Consider the following 13,836-nt stretch of genomic DNA (forward strand, 5'->3'; position numbering starts at 1 on the left):
TGTAAATCGAGACACCAAAGCTGAAGCCAATCCTAAAGACTTGACTGCTCGGGAATTCTGCAGAAGGCTGTTAGAATCATAGAGTTGGAAGGGGCCATCCAGGCCATCTAGTCCAACCCCCTGCTCAATGCAGGATCAGCCCAAAGCATCCTAAAGCATCCAAGAGAAGTGTGTGTCCAACCTTTGCTTGAAGACTGCCAGTGACAGACTCAACCTAGCTGAGTCTGTTCATGCAAAACAGGCCCATAAAAAGAAAGGGTAAATGTTGTTACACTGTGCTGACCTTTATTCAAACGTTTTCTTTCCAGAGAATATCCAGAAAGGGCCCTTCACATCCCTTTCTCAAATTGTAGGCCACAGGGTAAAGCATGGAAGTTAAGACCCAGTACATTAAAGAAAGGGCCTTACCTTGAAGCATATTTTGTTTCGGGTTTCAACTACATGAGAAGGATGGAACCATAAAAGACAGTGACCACAGTGAGGGCAGAACTACTGGCGGAGACGGCTTTCTTGCGACCCTGTGTTGACCGAATGCATGGGACAGCTGCGCATCTTCACCCATCTGTCCTAACAATGAATGGGATGAGCAGAAAGAGGCTAGAAGCATGCATGAAGAGCTCACTCGGACCTCTGTCAGAGCAGGCCTGTTTGAGGAGCTCATGCGCCTAATGGTTAATGTTTCATCCACAGCAGTCAGTCGGTCACCACAGTATTTTGACCAAGGTATTGATTGAGAACAATGCAGGGAAATGCCAGAATGAAAACCGGGACAACCCAAGAATGTGTTTCACTTCTTCTGATGGAAACACCATCAAAAGCGGTGAGCAACACCGCTTTGCCATGTGCACTGGAAAGCCTTGCCCACATTGATTCCTTTAATTTAAGGAAAGCTTAATTATCTTAGCCGTTAACAGATGCAAGAAGAAAACATAATTTTAGCTCCTGACACTAATTGAGTGGTGACCTCACAGTGTCCTTCAGAAAGAAAGTCATTGCTCCACCTTCCTGTCCAAGAAGATTGGGTCCCTCCCTATATAGGCCCGATTTGGCGGTCATCTGGGCAGGAGTTACCTCCTGAGATGGTGGTTGGGGGCTGTGGGTGGCCGCGATTGGATGTGCAAAGAAGGGAGGGGAGGATTAGACTAGTTTTATTGACAGTCATGGGTTTGAATATATTTCTTTCGTTTAAGGTGATTTTATCATTGTTCTGTAAACCGACACAAGCCGGCATGGCCCGGGAGTGGCGGTCAACAAACATAATAATAAAATAAATAAATCAAAACCATATTTGTGTTCCAAAGGCTTCTTTGCTTCACATACCTAATATAATGACTTTAAAAATCAACATTGAAACCAGGCTTTATCAACCAGGGCCCTGGAGTTTCTTGATGGCCCTGGAAGGGTTTCCCGAATGGGTGAAAGTTATTTAATTTTTAATATATAGTTTAATATTGTTAAACATTTATCAGGTCATGTTGACCTGCCCCCCCTCCCCAAATGGTCACTCATGGACCTGGGGAGGGGTCATGGATGAGCATATGCACAGCTATGCTTCCCAACCATATTCCGCACCATCACACCACTTTCTTGAAGTCTGATGAATGTTTCATGAGTTTCTCAGTGCTAAAAAAATTGAGAAAGGCTGGTTGACAACCATGGTTAACGAATGGGATTGCAACACCAAAAACTAGAGTACTGTTCACATGAGATTATTTACTACTGGGGGATGTTCAGTAGAATCTAGAGGTATCAAGAATCCAATTCCTACCGTGCTTCCTTTCTAAGCCAATATCAGATAAAGTTAACTTATGATTAGAATTACGATTGTCCCGGAAGTCATTGGTACAATTTCATGACAGTTTTGTGTAATCTAACGGTGACATTACATCAGATTAATGTACATGATAGAAACCAATTATGTTCAAGAAATAGCTGGAATCACAATGAGTAATGAATACTTCACTATGTTCCTGTTCAGCAAGGAATGGTGAGGGCAGGATTTTCCAAGGCACATAGCAAAACATGGACATGTCGGTCATCAGATTTGATGATGTTTTTGTATGAAATGGTTTCCTTGGGAAGAAAAGAAGAATATTGTCGGATTCTGGTATTTATTCTGACATTTTCCGACCAAAGACTCTCCAGAAAGCTCCCTTCACATCCCTGTTTCTCAAGCTGTAGATCAGGGGGTTGAATGTCGATGTTAAGACACCATATAGTAATGATATGACCTTATCTTCATCTGAGGAAGATTTTGGTTGGGGCCTAAGGTACATGATCAGGAGTGTACCGTAAAAGATAGTGACCACGGCGAGGTGCGAACTACAGGTGGAGAAAGCTTTCTTGCGCCCCTGCGATGAACGAATGCGCAGGATTGCGACCCCTATGCGCCCATAGGATACGACGATAAAAACAAAGGGTGACAGTATATTAACAAGAATGGAAAGCTGCACATAGAGGTCACCGACATGCGTGTCAGAGCAGCCCAATTTGCGGAACGAGTCCAGTTCACATGCAAAATGGTTAATGATATTATGCCCACAGAAATCAGTCGGCTGAAACAGTATGTTGATCAAGGTATTCAGGGACGAATGGGCTACACAGAAAGACACTAAACCAGTACACAATCTCCAGCTCATGATCTGTGTATAATGGAGGGGCCGGCATATCGCAGCAAAACGATCATAGGCCATGACAGCCAGAAGAAGGCATTCCATTACAATGAATAAGAGACCGACATACATCTGGACCAAGCATCTGTAGAAGGAGATGGTGGGCATGTAGAAGAAGCAGTTGACCAGGGCTTCGGGAAGTCCACTGTTGGAGATGACCAGATCTACCGAGGAGAGGGTGCAAAGGAAGAAATACATGGGAGAATGAAGTTGGGAGTCAGCAATGATCAAAACGATCATGAGGCCATTCCCGAGCGTGCTTATGAGGTACGCCATCAAGAAGAATGCAAAGAACAGAGCCTGGGCTTGTGGGTGACCCGATAACCCGATCAAGATGAATTCGGTCACTGTGGTCTCATTTGGAGAGCCCATAAAATTCTTGGACCTCCTGCAGGAAAAAAAAAAGAGAATAGGATATGGGTTATCAGTAACACTGGCAGAGTTTCCATGAGCTTTCAAATTTTGAAATACTTTATCAAGTTCTGTTCTTTTGTACTTATGTATTTCCTCAAACCTAGAATACTCTAAACCACACTGAACTTAATGGGGATGAAGGATATCGAATGATGTGGTTTATTAAATTCATTGTCACAGATGAACTCAATGACATGTAAAGCACAGACTGGTTTATGAGTCTGCCTTTGAACAGGCAATGGAAAAATGTGGGTTCCCCATGGATCCCTATTCTATTCTACTTGAGATTTCTGTGACACTTTTTCACAAGAAGGCTTATTGTACTGTAATATTATTGGGATATGAAGGCAATGCTGAATCAGCTAATCTCGCCTGATCTCGGACATGAAGCCTGGTCATTACTTGGAAGGGAGACCATCAAGAAAAACCTAGCAGAGGAAGGCAATGGCCAACTTCCTTTGATTCTCATTGCCTTGAAAGTTCATGGCTGAATTTGCCATGTCAGCTTTGACTTGATGGTATAATATTCACTTTATTGTAGCAAGGGTGGGGAGAGAGGAACTGCTGGAAAGAACTAGGTACATTGGCCCAGAACCCAGAAACAAAGACTCAATGTCAAGACCCATGTACAATCTGCTAGGCTTCCACCATATTATCAAACTGAAAATCCTCACCAAGCTGGAAAAGGCTTCATCATCCTGCATATTATTCACATCACCCCCTTGAAATTGCTCAGTTACAATACCCTCTCTTCCTTATTTCCTGTCTGTGGCTTTTGGCCATCCATCCCTGGACTTTGAAACACAAACCCGGACTGTCCCTGCCATTGCTAGTGACAACCTCATCAGTCTTTCTATGGATCTGTCCCAAAGTCAGACATCTAATTCTAATGGGAAGCAGAAGAAAAGGGCCCTTCTTCTAGGCGAGTTGAAAAATGGTGCCTTCTTCTAGGCGAGTTGAAAAATGGTGCTAGCTGAGCCGGTTCCTGGGAGCAAGTGGAGTCTCACAATGAAAAACAATTCAGAAGTTGGCACAAATTTGCCCAAACAAATATTCTGGCAAACTGTGTAAGACCTCAGAGCTTCAAAGGAAATACCAAGACGTCTCTCAAGATCACAGAATCACACAGAATCATCTCCTCTGTACCCTTATCTACGTCCTTCTTGAAGTGAGGCCTCCAGAACTGCACACAGTACTCCAGGTGTTGTCTGACCAGTGGGACTATGACATCTTGTGATTTTGATGTGATGCCCCTGTTGATACAGCCCAAAATGGCATTTGCCTTTTTTATCACTGCATCACACTGCCTGCTCATGTTTAGTATACAATCCACAAGTACCCCAAGGTCTCGTTCACACACAGTGTTACCTAGAAGCGTATCCCCCATCCAGTAGGCATGCTTTTCATTTTTCTGACCCAGATGCAGAACTTTACACTTATCTTTATTAAATTGCATCTTGTTCTCATTTGCCCATTTTTCCATTGTGTTCAGATCTCGTTGAACTCTGTCTCTATCTTCTGGAGTATTTGCCAATCCTCCCAGTTTGGTGTCATCTGCAAACTTGATGAGTAGTCCCTCCACCCCCTCATCTAGTCTAGATCATTAATAAATATGTTAAAAAGTACCAGACCGAGCCCCGAGCCCTGAGGTATCCTGCTACTCACCTCCCTCCAGTCTGATGAAACACCATTGACAACAACTCTTTGAGTGCGGTTCTCTAACCAATTCCCTATCCACCTAACTATCTGAAAATCCAGATGAACAACATTTGTCCACATATTATTTCTGTGAGTATTGAGGTTTTACTTACCCTGTGAGTTCCAGAGACGGGAGGCTGGAATTCTTCAGTTTGGATTCTTCATTCCATACTACCGCAAACACACCATAAGAAAACCTTTCGCGGTAGTAGACTAACCTTCTTCTTCAAAACCAAAGACTTTAACTAAATCATATCCTCTTCTAGGAGTATGTCCCCCAGTTCAGCCTCCTCAGTGTCTTAGAGGGAATGGTCCAGAAGTTCTGTGTTTCTCTGGATGGCAAATGAAGCTGATCAGCTCTTCAAGATTGCATAGAGCTTCCAAGGAGTAAATTGTGAAAACCTGAGGTTCCTTCTTAAAGAAGTTCTAGCAAAAATGGCTTTTGTGGCTCTTCGTTCTTGTGAAATGATCAGCTCTGCCCGTCCTGAGGTACAGAAGACGACGATTCTGCAGGTACCTGGTGACCACCATTTTCAAAACTGTAGTATCAGTGATCCTCCTGGAATACTACTCAGAAGTCTTAAATAGAACTCCTGGGGAATCATTTCAAATGAACACTGTAGACTCAAAGATTAATTATTCTTTCGTCAGATACACACTTTATGAATGCTGTGGGGAATGTGGATGCAAGGACTAGTTGGGTAAACATTAACTTTCTCACTGTGCTTCATTTCATTGTCTGCAGTCATTATGGTCACATACACATGGGATGGAACCAGCTCCTGATTTAAAGTCCACCATGAATTTGGGGTGGGTCCTGGTTCATGAAGCCGCATTCATGGACTGAAGAGCTGCCATGAACTTCCACAAAAGTGGAGGCATCTTGGGTTCATGGGCACAAAATAAAAGAAAAAGAACGAAAAACAGATATATCAGCTTTCTTACAAAACGTTCTTCAGCCTCCAGTGAAATACAGCATAAATTGTTGTGGTTGTGGTTGTGGTTGTGGTTGTGGTTGTTTAGATTTTGTTGTTATTTAGATGTTGTTGTTGTTGTTATTTAGATTTCTTACCCACCACTCTCAGAAATGACTCATGGTGGGTTACAATAGAATAAAACACCAATACATAAAAGCATAAAAATCCATAAAAACAAAACAACAACTTGCTTCAGCAACGAGAAAAATAAAACCCCTCCTTAACCATGTCCCCCCTTCCATTGGTGCCTCAAGGCCCCATTTCTCAGGAATGCTGATAGTCCTTGGTGGGGCCTCTGTGATCTCTCACACCCTGGCCTCAACCAAAGACCTAGTGGAAGAGCTCCGTTTTACAGACCTTACAGAACCATGAAAGCTCCTGCAGGGCTTTTAGCTCTTCTGGGAGTTCGTTGTACCAGGTTGTGACCAGGACTGAAAAGGCCCTGGCCCTGGTCAAGGCCAGGTGAACCTCTCAAGGGCCGGGAATCACCAACAGGTTAGTAACCGCAGAACACAAGGTCCTACGGGGAGCATAAGGCAATAGGCGGTCCCTCAGATATATGGGGCCCTGACTGCGAAGGTATTAAAGGTTAAAACCAGAACCTTGAACTTGATCCTGGTTGGTTGCAACTGGCAACCAATGGGTGCTCCAGTGCTTCATTTCTCTTTGACCCGGAAACTGGATCTGGTACAAAATGCAACAACCAGGGTCCTGACTGGAGCACCCTGGTTGTTGCATTTTGTACCAGATCCAGTTTCCGGGTCAAAGAGAAGAGAAGGTCTGCGTAGAGCGAGTTACAGAAGTCAATCCTGAAGGTGACCGTCACATGGATCACAGTGGCCAGGTGTTCCGGGGGCAGGGCACTAGTAGCCTCACCTGGTGGAGATGGAAAAATGTCAGGCGTGTTAGAATCATAGAAGAGTTGGAAGGGGCCATACAGGCAGCGGCTCGGCGGGGGCTGGTGTCGCAAAGCAGGCAGTCGCCCGGGGCCTCGAGAGTCCTCACGGTAGCCAGGTGAGGAGGGCCATCCCGCGGGGCGCCGTCGGGCTCCTCTTCGGCCTGCCTGCGGACCGACAGCCATTCCCCTTGGAAGAGGCCCAGGCGGTGCAAGCAGCCGCGGCTCACCCAGAGCGTCTCAGCGGGCGCGCCGCCGGCGTCCCAGGGCGCAAGGGGCCTCCGCTTGGCCCGCACCCACTGCTCACCCGGGCGCGCCCAGCCGGACACCAGAGGCGGAGACGGGGAAGGTTCCTTCTTGTCCCCGCCGCAGCCGCCCCGCAGCTCAGTCACGGCCAAGCGGGTGCCGGCGCCCAGCAAGCCCTGCAGCGTCGGCCGGGCCTCCAGCACCAGCAGCCCGGAGCCCGGCAGGCTTTCTCCGCGCCGCACCAGCACCAGCACTAGTCCAACCCCCTGCTCAACGCAGGATCAGCCCAGAGCATCCTAAAGCATCCAAGAAAAGTGTGTATCCAACCTTTGCTTGAAGACTGCCAGTGAGGGGGAGCTCACCACCTCCTTAGGCAGCCTATTCCACTGCTGAACTACTCTGACTGTGAAATTTTTTCCCTGATATCTATCCTATATCGTTATACTTGAAGTTTAAACCCATTACTGCGTGTCCTCTCCTCTGCAGCCAATGGAAACAGCATCCTGCCCTCCTCCAAGTGACAACCTTTCAAATACTTAAAGAGGGCTATCATGTCCCCTCTCAGCCTCCTTTTCTCCCGGCTGAACATTCCCAAGTCCCTCAACCTATCTTCATAGGGCTTGGTCCCTTGGCCCCAGATCATCTTCATCGCTCTCCTCTGTACCCTTTCAATTTTATCTATGTCCTTCTTGAAGTGAGGCCCCCAGAACTGCACACAGTACTCCAGGTAATAACTCCAGGTGTTATTCTTGTGATCTGCACCTCCATGGTAAGTGAGGCATCCACGTGTGGAGGTAACCAGCTTGGCATAGTGGTTAAGAGCAGAAGTTTTTCATCTGGGTTTGATACCCCACTCCTCCTCCATGGGCACCCAGCTGGGGCAACTTGGGCTCACCACAGTCCTGATAGTGCTGTTCTCAGAGAGCAGTAACATCAGGCCTCTCTCAGCCCCACCTCCCTCGCAGGGTGTCTGTTGTGAGGAGAGGAAGGAAAGGCGATTTTTAAGCCGCTTTGAGACTTCTTCTGGAAGTGAAAAGCGGGGTCTAAAAACAAATTCAAGCAAAATTGAACATATCACTGATTAGAGAGAAGACAACAACTTCATTTATGATCAATTAGGACCCCCTTATTGACTTCTCGATGAAGTCACTAAAATGAGTAAATGGGATGTTGTTTTAGAGACTAAAGAGAATAAAGTTTGTATTTATTAATTAAATTTATATACTGTTCTCCCATATGGCTCAGGACAGTTTGCAACAAGATAGGATTATTTCAATTTCAAGAAGTAAACTTGGAATAAATTGATGAATCTGGAGCATACTTTATAGGCCAGCCTTGCCAATCCTATGCTCTTCATGTTGGGCACAGGCACTGCTTTGGGATACTGGGTGGCATAGTCCACAAGGACTAGTAGATATCTGGTGCCTCACCGGGCCCACGGCCACTCAGTCGATGAGCTATGATGGGCAGTGGTTGAAGCAGAGCATGTCTTGTGGAGGTCTACTGGCATAATTTGCATGACCGGCAGTAGGCTCAACTGTCTTTCTTCATGGATGGCCAGAAGAAATGGGCCAGTACCCTCCATAAGTTATTTTCCTCCCCTTGCTGCCCTGCCCAGGAGTGATCATGTTCAATTTCCAAGGTTTGGTTGCAGGGCACCAGGAACTGTCAGACCTCCCCCAATCAGCCGGTTGCCACCCAAAACCATAGAGTCTCCACCATGCCCCAATAGTATAAGTGAGTTGGTTTGGCAGCTGGGCGGGGCAGGGGTGGGTGCATCTGAGCCTGAGTCTGAGCTTCTGCTCCTGGCCGGATGCCCTGGGAGCTCTGTTCTTTGTTCTCTTTCCTTTTTGTCTTGTTGTACCCATGAATCGTCACAAGATGCATCAAAATGCATGGAAGTTCATGGCAGCTCTTCAGTTTGTGAATGTGGCTTCATGAAACACAAACCAGCCAACATTCATTCATTCATTCATTCATTCATTTATACCCTGCCCCTCCCAACGTAGTCAGCCCAGGGCGGCTTACATCGAGATAAAATAATAAAGTACAACAATTCCCATAAAAACCCCTTCAATTAATCCCCAGTAAAATACAAAAACAATCTAAAATTTCCATCAGATGGTGGAGCCCCATTCGTCCCCTACACCAGTCAATGGATCAGCTATCCTAACTGCATGCATGCTCTGGTACAACCAAATAGATCTTCTACTAGGTGGGATCTCCAGTTCGTAGATTACTTATTCCCCGGGACAGCTCTTCCTCCCCAGCCTCAACAAAAATCCTGGTGGAAGAGTTCTGTCCTACAGGCCCTGTGGAATGTTGATAGTTCCATCAGAGCCCGTAGCTCTCCTGGGAGCTCATTCCACCAGGCTGGTCGGGGCTAGGCAAATGACCCAGGTGTCCGGGACAACTAGCAGATTCGTACCCACAGAACAAAGTGCTCTGTGGGGGGTGTAGGCAGACAAGTGGTCCTGCAGGTAGGTAGGACTCAGGCCGTGTATAGCCTTGAAGGTTAAAACCAAAACCTTGAACTTGACCCAGAAGCAGACTGGTGACCAGTGCAAATGTTGTAGCACCAGTTGAATATGGGTCCTCCAAGGTGTTCTAGTGAGGACCCTTTTTGTACCACATTTTGTACCACCTGCAATTTCCACATCAAAGTGAAGGGAAGGCCTGTGCAGAGCAAGTTACAGTAGTCTACTCTGGAAATGGCCATTGCATGGATCACCGTGGCCAAGTATTCTGAGGACAGGTAGGGTGCCAGTAGCCAAGCTTGGTGAAGATGGAAAAATGCCATCTGGGCTCCATTAGTGATCTGACCCTCCCTGGAAAGGGAGGCATCAAAGATCACCCACAGATTCCCAGCTGAAGGTGCAGGTGTTAATTGCACCCTGTCCAGGCATAGGAGGCATGCTGCCTATTCCTGCCCCTTCCCACCCAGCCATAGGACCACCATCTTGAAGGGTTTGAGTTTCAGATGACTCTGCCTGAGCCATCCAGTCACTGCTTCCAAACATCTGGCAAATGTATCTGGGGAGGGAGTCTAGCCAGAGATCCAGCTGAAGGTAGAGCTGGGTGTCATCTGCATATTGGTAACAACCCAGCCCAAAGTCCTGGACCAGCTGGGCCAGAGGGCACATATAGATGTTAAAAAGTGTGGGAGAGACTATTGCCCCTTGCGGCACTCAACAAGGAAGTGCCAGGGGGTCTGATCACTCTTCTCCCACTGCAACCCTCTGGGTCTGATTCCGGAGGAAGGAGACCAGCTAGTTCAGCGTAGTCCCCCTCCAGTCTCAGCAAGACGACGTGCCAACAACTCATGGTTAACCACATCAAATGCGGCAGACAGATCTAAAAGAACGAGCATAGCTGAACCGCCTCTATCCAGCTGGTGCCGGATATCATCTGCCAGCACAACTAGCACAGTCTCCACCCCGTGGCCAGGATGGAAGCCAGACTGGCATGGATCAAGGGCCGAAGTTTCCTCCAAAAAGTCCAGGAGCTGCTCTGTTGCGGTCCACTCCACTATCTTTCCCAGGAACAAAAGATGCGAAACTGGGTGGTAGTTGGCGGGTTCCTATGGGCCCAGGGATAGTTTTTTTAGTAGAGGGTAAACCACAGCCTCCTTAAACCCTCTGGGAACTCCCCCATCATGAGGGAGAGGTATACAATTTCCCTCAAAGAGCCTCCTCTCCACCTGTTGCCCACTTTCAGCAGCCAGGACGGACAAGGATCTAAGGGACACGTGGTCGCCCTCACTGACCCACAACAATTTGCCCTCACTGACCGCAGCCATTTGCCCTCACTGACCCCAGCAATTTGTCCTCTTGGGTTACTGAGATGAACGTTCAAGATGAACATTAGCTCAGGAGCTGCTTCCGGCCCTTCCGTATATATTGATGATGACCAAGGACCCGAAAAAGGATCACAGTGAGTAATAGAATGTTTACACTATTCCTTACATCCACATTCCCCATAGTGTTTTAAAAGTTTGAATCTGATTATTCCTTTAATTAACGTTTGAGTCGATAGTAGTCATTTGATGTGATTCCCCAGGAGTTCTACTTAAGATTTGTGTGTACTATTCCAGGAGGACCTCTGACTCTACAGTTTAGAAAACGGTAGGTACCAGGTATCTGCAAAATCAGCGTCTTCTGTATCTAGGAACACTCAGAGATGTCCTTTCCAGAAGAATGAAGAACAGATCTCTTAATATGTTCCCCAAGATACATTTTTGCTAGAGCTTCTTTGAAAAGGAACTTCAGCTTCTCAACATTTTCTTCACTCTGCTATTTGGTATCTAGGCAATCTTGGAGAGCTGATGAGGATTGCCTGCCATCCAACCAAATACAACGCTTTAGGACCTCTCTCTTCTAAGTCGTTATATCCTAGGCTATAATAGTTAGTGTGTAATCTTTGGCCTATACAAAAAAAAAACTGTGTACAAGGGTTTGCTTATAGAAGATGTAATTAAGTTCTCTGGGCTTAAAGAGGAAGGCTAGGCTGCTAGGGTGAAAAGGGTTTTTTTTAACGTTTGCTGTAGTATGGAATGAAAAACACATATTGAAGAATTCCTTCCAACGATCTGAACTTCACAAGGTAAGTGAAACCCTAAGAATGACGGAAATAACATGTGAAAAAATACCGTTCATTCTCAGAGCCATTTGCTTTGGGGCTTTGAGTTTTGACCCAGATTTTGAGTGAACAAGTAGAGGACATTTGTTTGGCTCAATTGGTGCCAACTTCTGAACTGTTTTTCATTGGGAGACTTCATTTGCAGAAAGCAACCCAACCAGATAGCACCCTCTTCTTTCTCAGCACCGTGTTCAAACTGGCCTGGAATAGGGGCTTTTTCCTCCTGCTTCCCATTAAGGACTACATGTCTAACTTTGGGGTTGATCCATTGAAAGACTGTTGAGGCTGTTGCTATCGATGGCAGGAACAGTCCATGTTTGCTGCTCAAAGTCTAACGGGGGATAACCACCCAACACAGGTGTGGTCTAATGTGGGATGACCACACAACACAGGTGTGCAGCAGGCAGCAAGTAGGGAAGAGAAGTGATTGTGTTTGATCCAATTCGTGTGTGTGTGTGTGGTGAAGTTCATATGAAGGATAATGTAACGTCATGCCTTGGTGGCTTTGAGCAAGTGTCATCTTAACAATATACTGAAAGCCCAGCAGATTGTACATGGATGACCTGCAGTGAAAAAAAGAAGGGGCTGGATGTCAGAAACTCCTCATCAATCACTATTCTACTCTGCTGTAGCCAAGAGTCGTGTGATACTCTTTCCCTATAAGATTTGTTGTACTGTAATATTATTGGGGAAAGGAAGGCAACATAGAAAGACCTTTTCTCATCAGATTCCGGAAGCTAAGTCGGATTGGTACTGGAAAGGGAGGCCACCAAGGAAGAATGTGCAGAGGAAGGCGATGGCTAACTTGCTTTCATAGAATCATAGAATCATAGAGTTGGAGGGGGCCATACAGGCCATCTAGTCCAACCCCCTGCTCTACGCAGGATCAGCCCTAAGCATCCTAAAGCATCCAAGAAAAGTGTGTATCCAACCTTTGCTTGAAGACTGCCAGTGAGGGGGAGTTCACCACCAAGTATTGCATTTCTTGTAAGGAGGAGGAACGAATCTCTTGAGAGAGGTGCAAACCAGATTATAGCATTATTTCACATCCCTGAGAAGATGTGCAGCAGAGGTTTGGCCTCACTTGAAGTCCTGGGTCCAGTTGTGGGCACCACAGTTGAAGAGGGATGGAGACAAACGGGAGCGTGTCCAGAGGAGAGCAACAAAGAGGGTGAGGGGTTTGGAGATCAAGACATATGAGGAAAGGTTGAGGGCGCTTGGTCTGTCTAGCCTGGAGGGGAGACAACTGAGAGGGGATCTGATAACCATCTTCATTTAAAAGGCTGCCATGTAGAGGATGGAGCAGAGTTGTTCTATGATTCTATGATCCTATGATTCTAAGTCCAATTCTTTAAAGGTAGCACTTGTCAGCGACCTGAAAGATTAGGATGAAATTAGATTAAAAAAAGGAAACCCCTCTCCCCCTCCCAAATATTTTTAGGCTTTGTTACTGCCATGTTTTATGGGAGGGAAACAGTCCTTGAAGGCATGTCAAAAATCCAGAATTGTTTTGAGAACAGATTTACCATGCAGAATGAATGAATGAATAAATTAATGAATAAAACTCAATGTTAAAGGCAGAACCAATGTAAAAGGACTTATATGTATTCAGTGTCGACCTCTGTAGCCATAGCCACATGCCACTGATTTCACTGGGGTCAGCGACATTATTAAACCACAACATTTGTTGCACTCATTAAGTGTATAGTAGACAGGATTTTAGGAAATACATAAGTACCAGAGCACAGAACTCGACAAAGAAATTCCGTCTAAACATCTGGAAAAAGTTCCTGACTGTTCCTGACATTTAGAGCAGTTTTTCAGTGGAACAGGCTTCCTTGGGAGGTAGTGGGTTCTCCATCTTTGGAAATTTTTAAACAGAGGCTGGATAGCCATCTGACGGAGAGGCTGATTCTGTGAAGGTTCAAGGGGGTGGCAGGTGACAGTGGATGAGCGATAGGGTTGGGAGTGTCCTGCACAGTGCAGGGGGTTGGACTAGATGTCCCCTCCAACTCTATGATTCTATGATTCTATGAAAGTCTTTCAAAAATTGTACGTTCATGAAAACTCTACCAGTGCCAGTTCTAAACCATCCTGCTCTCTTTATTTTTCCTGCAGTAGGCACAAAGCCAAGACTGTCATGGGGACTCCAAATGAGACAGCGGTGACGGAATTCATCTTGATCGGGTTATCGGGACACCCACAAGCCCAGGCTCTGTTCTTTTCATGCTTCTTGATGGTGTACCTGATGAGCACTCTTGGGAACGGCCTCATGATCATCTTGATCATTGCTGAC

At 46.1% G+C, this 13,836-nt stretch overlaps 2 protein-coding genes across 2 annotated transcripts in view; one reads left to right on the forward strand and one right to left on the reverse strand.

Moving 5' to 3' along the window:
• Positions 1–1,999: 1,999 nt before the first annotated feature.
• LOC143831408 (olfactory receptor 13H1-like) lies at positions 2,000–5,001 on the reverse strand. The gene is made up of 2 exons (XM_077324403.1): positions 4,898–5,001; positions 2,000–3,060 (listed from the first exon to the last, which is right to left on the reverse strand). Exon 2 carries the CDS (start codon positions 3,042–3,044, stop codon positions 2,112–2,114), a length of 933 nt encoding a protein of 310 aa, XP_077180518.1. The 5' UTR covers positions 3,045–3,060; positions 4,898–5,001; the 3' UTR covers positions 2,000–2,111.
• Positions 5,002–13,680: 8,679 nt separating this feature from the next.
• The window catches only part of LOC143831409 (olfactory receptor 13H1-like), a 933-nt gene continuing 777 nt past the window's right edge, over positions 13,681–13,836 (forward strand). Inside the window, exon 1 of the mRNA XM_077324404.1 lies at positions 13,681–13,836. This exon is cut by the window's right edge and continues 777 nt beyond it. Coding sequence (XP_077180519.1) covers positions 13,681–13,836 — 156 coding nt within the window.

Source organism: Paroedura picta, chromosome 3 (assembly GCF_049243985.1).
Source record: "Paroedura picta isolate Pp20150507F chromosome 3, Ppicta_v3.0, whole genome shotgun sequence".
Taxonomy (NCBI): domain Eukaryota; kingdom Metazoa; phylum Chordata; class Lepidosauria; order Squamata; family Gekkonidae; genus Paroedura; species Paroedura picta.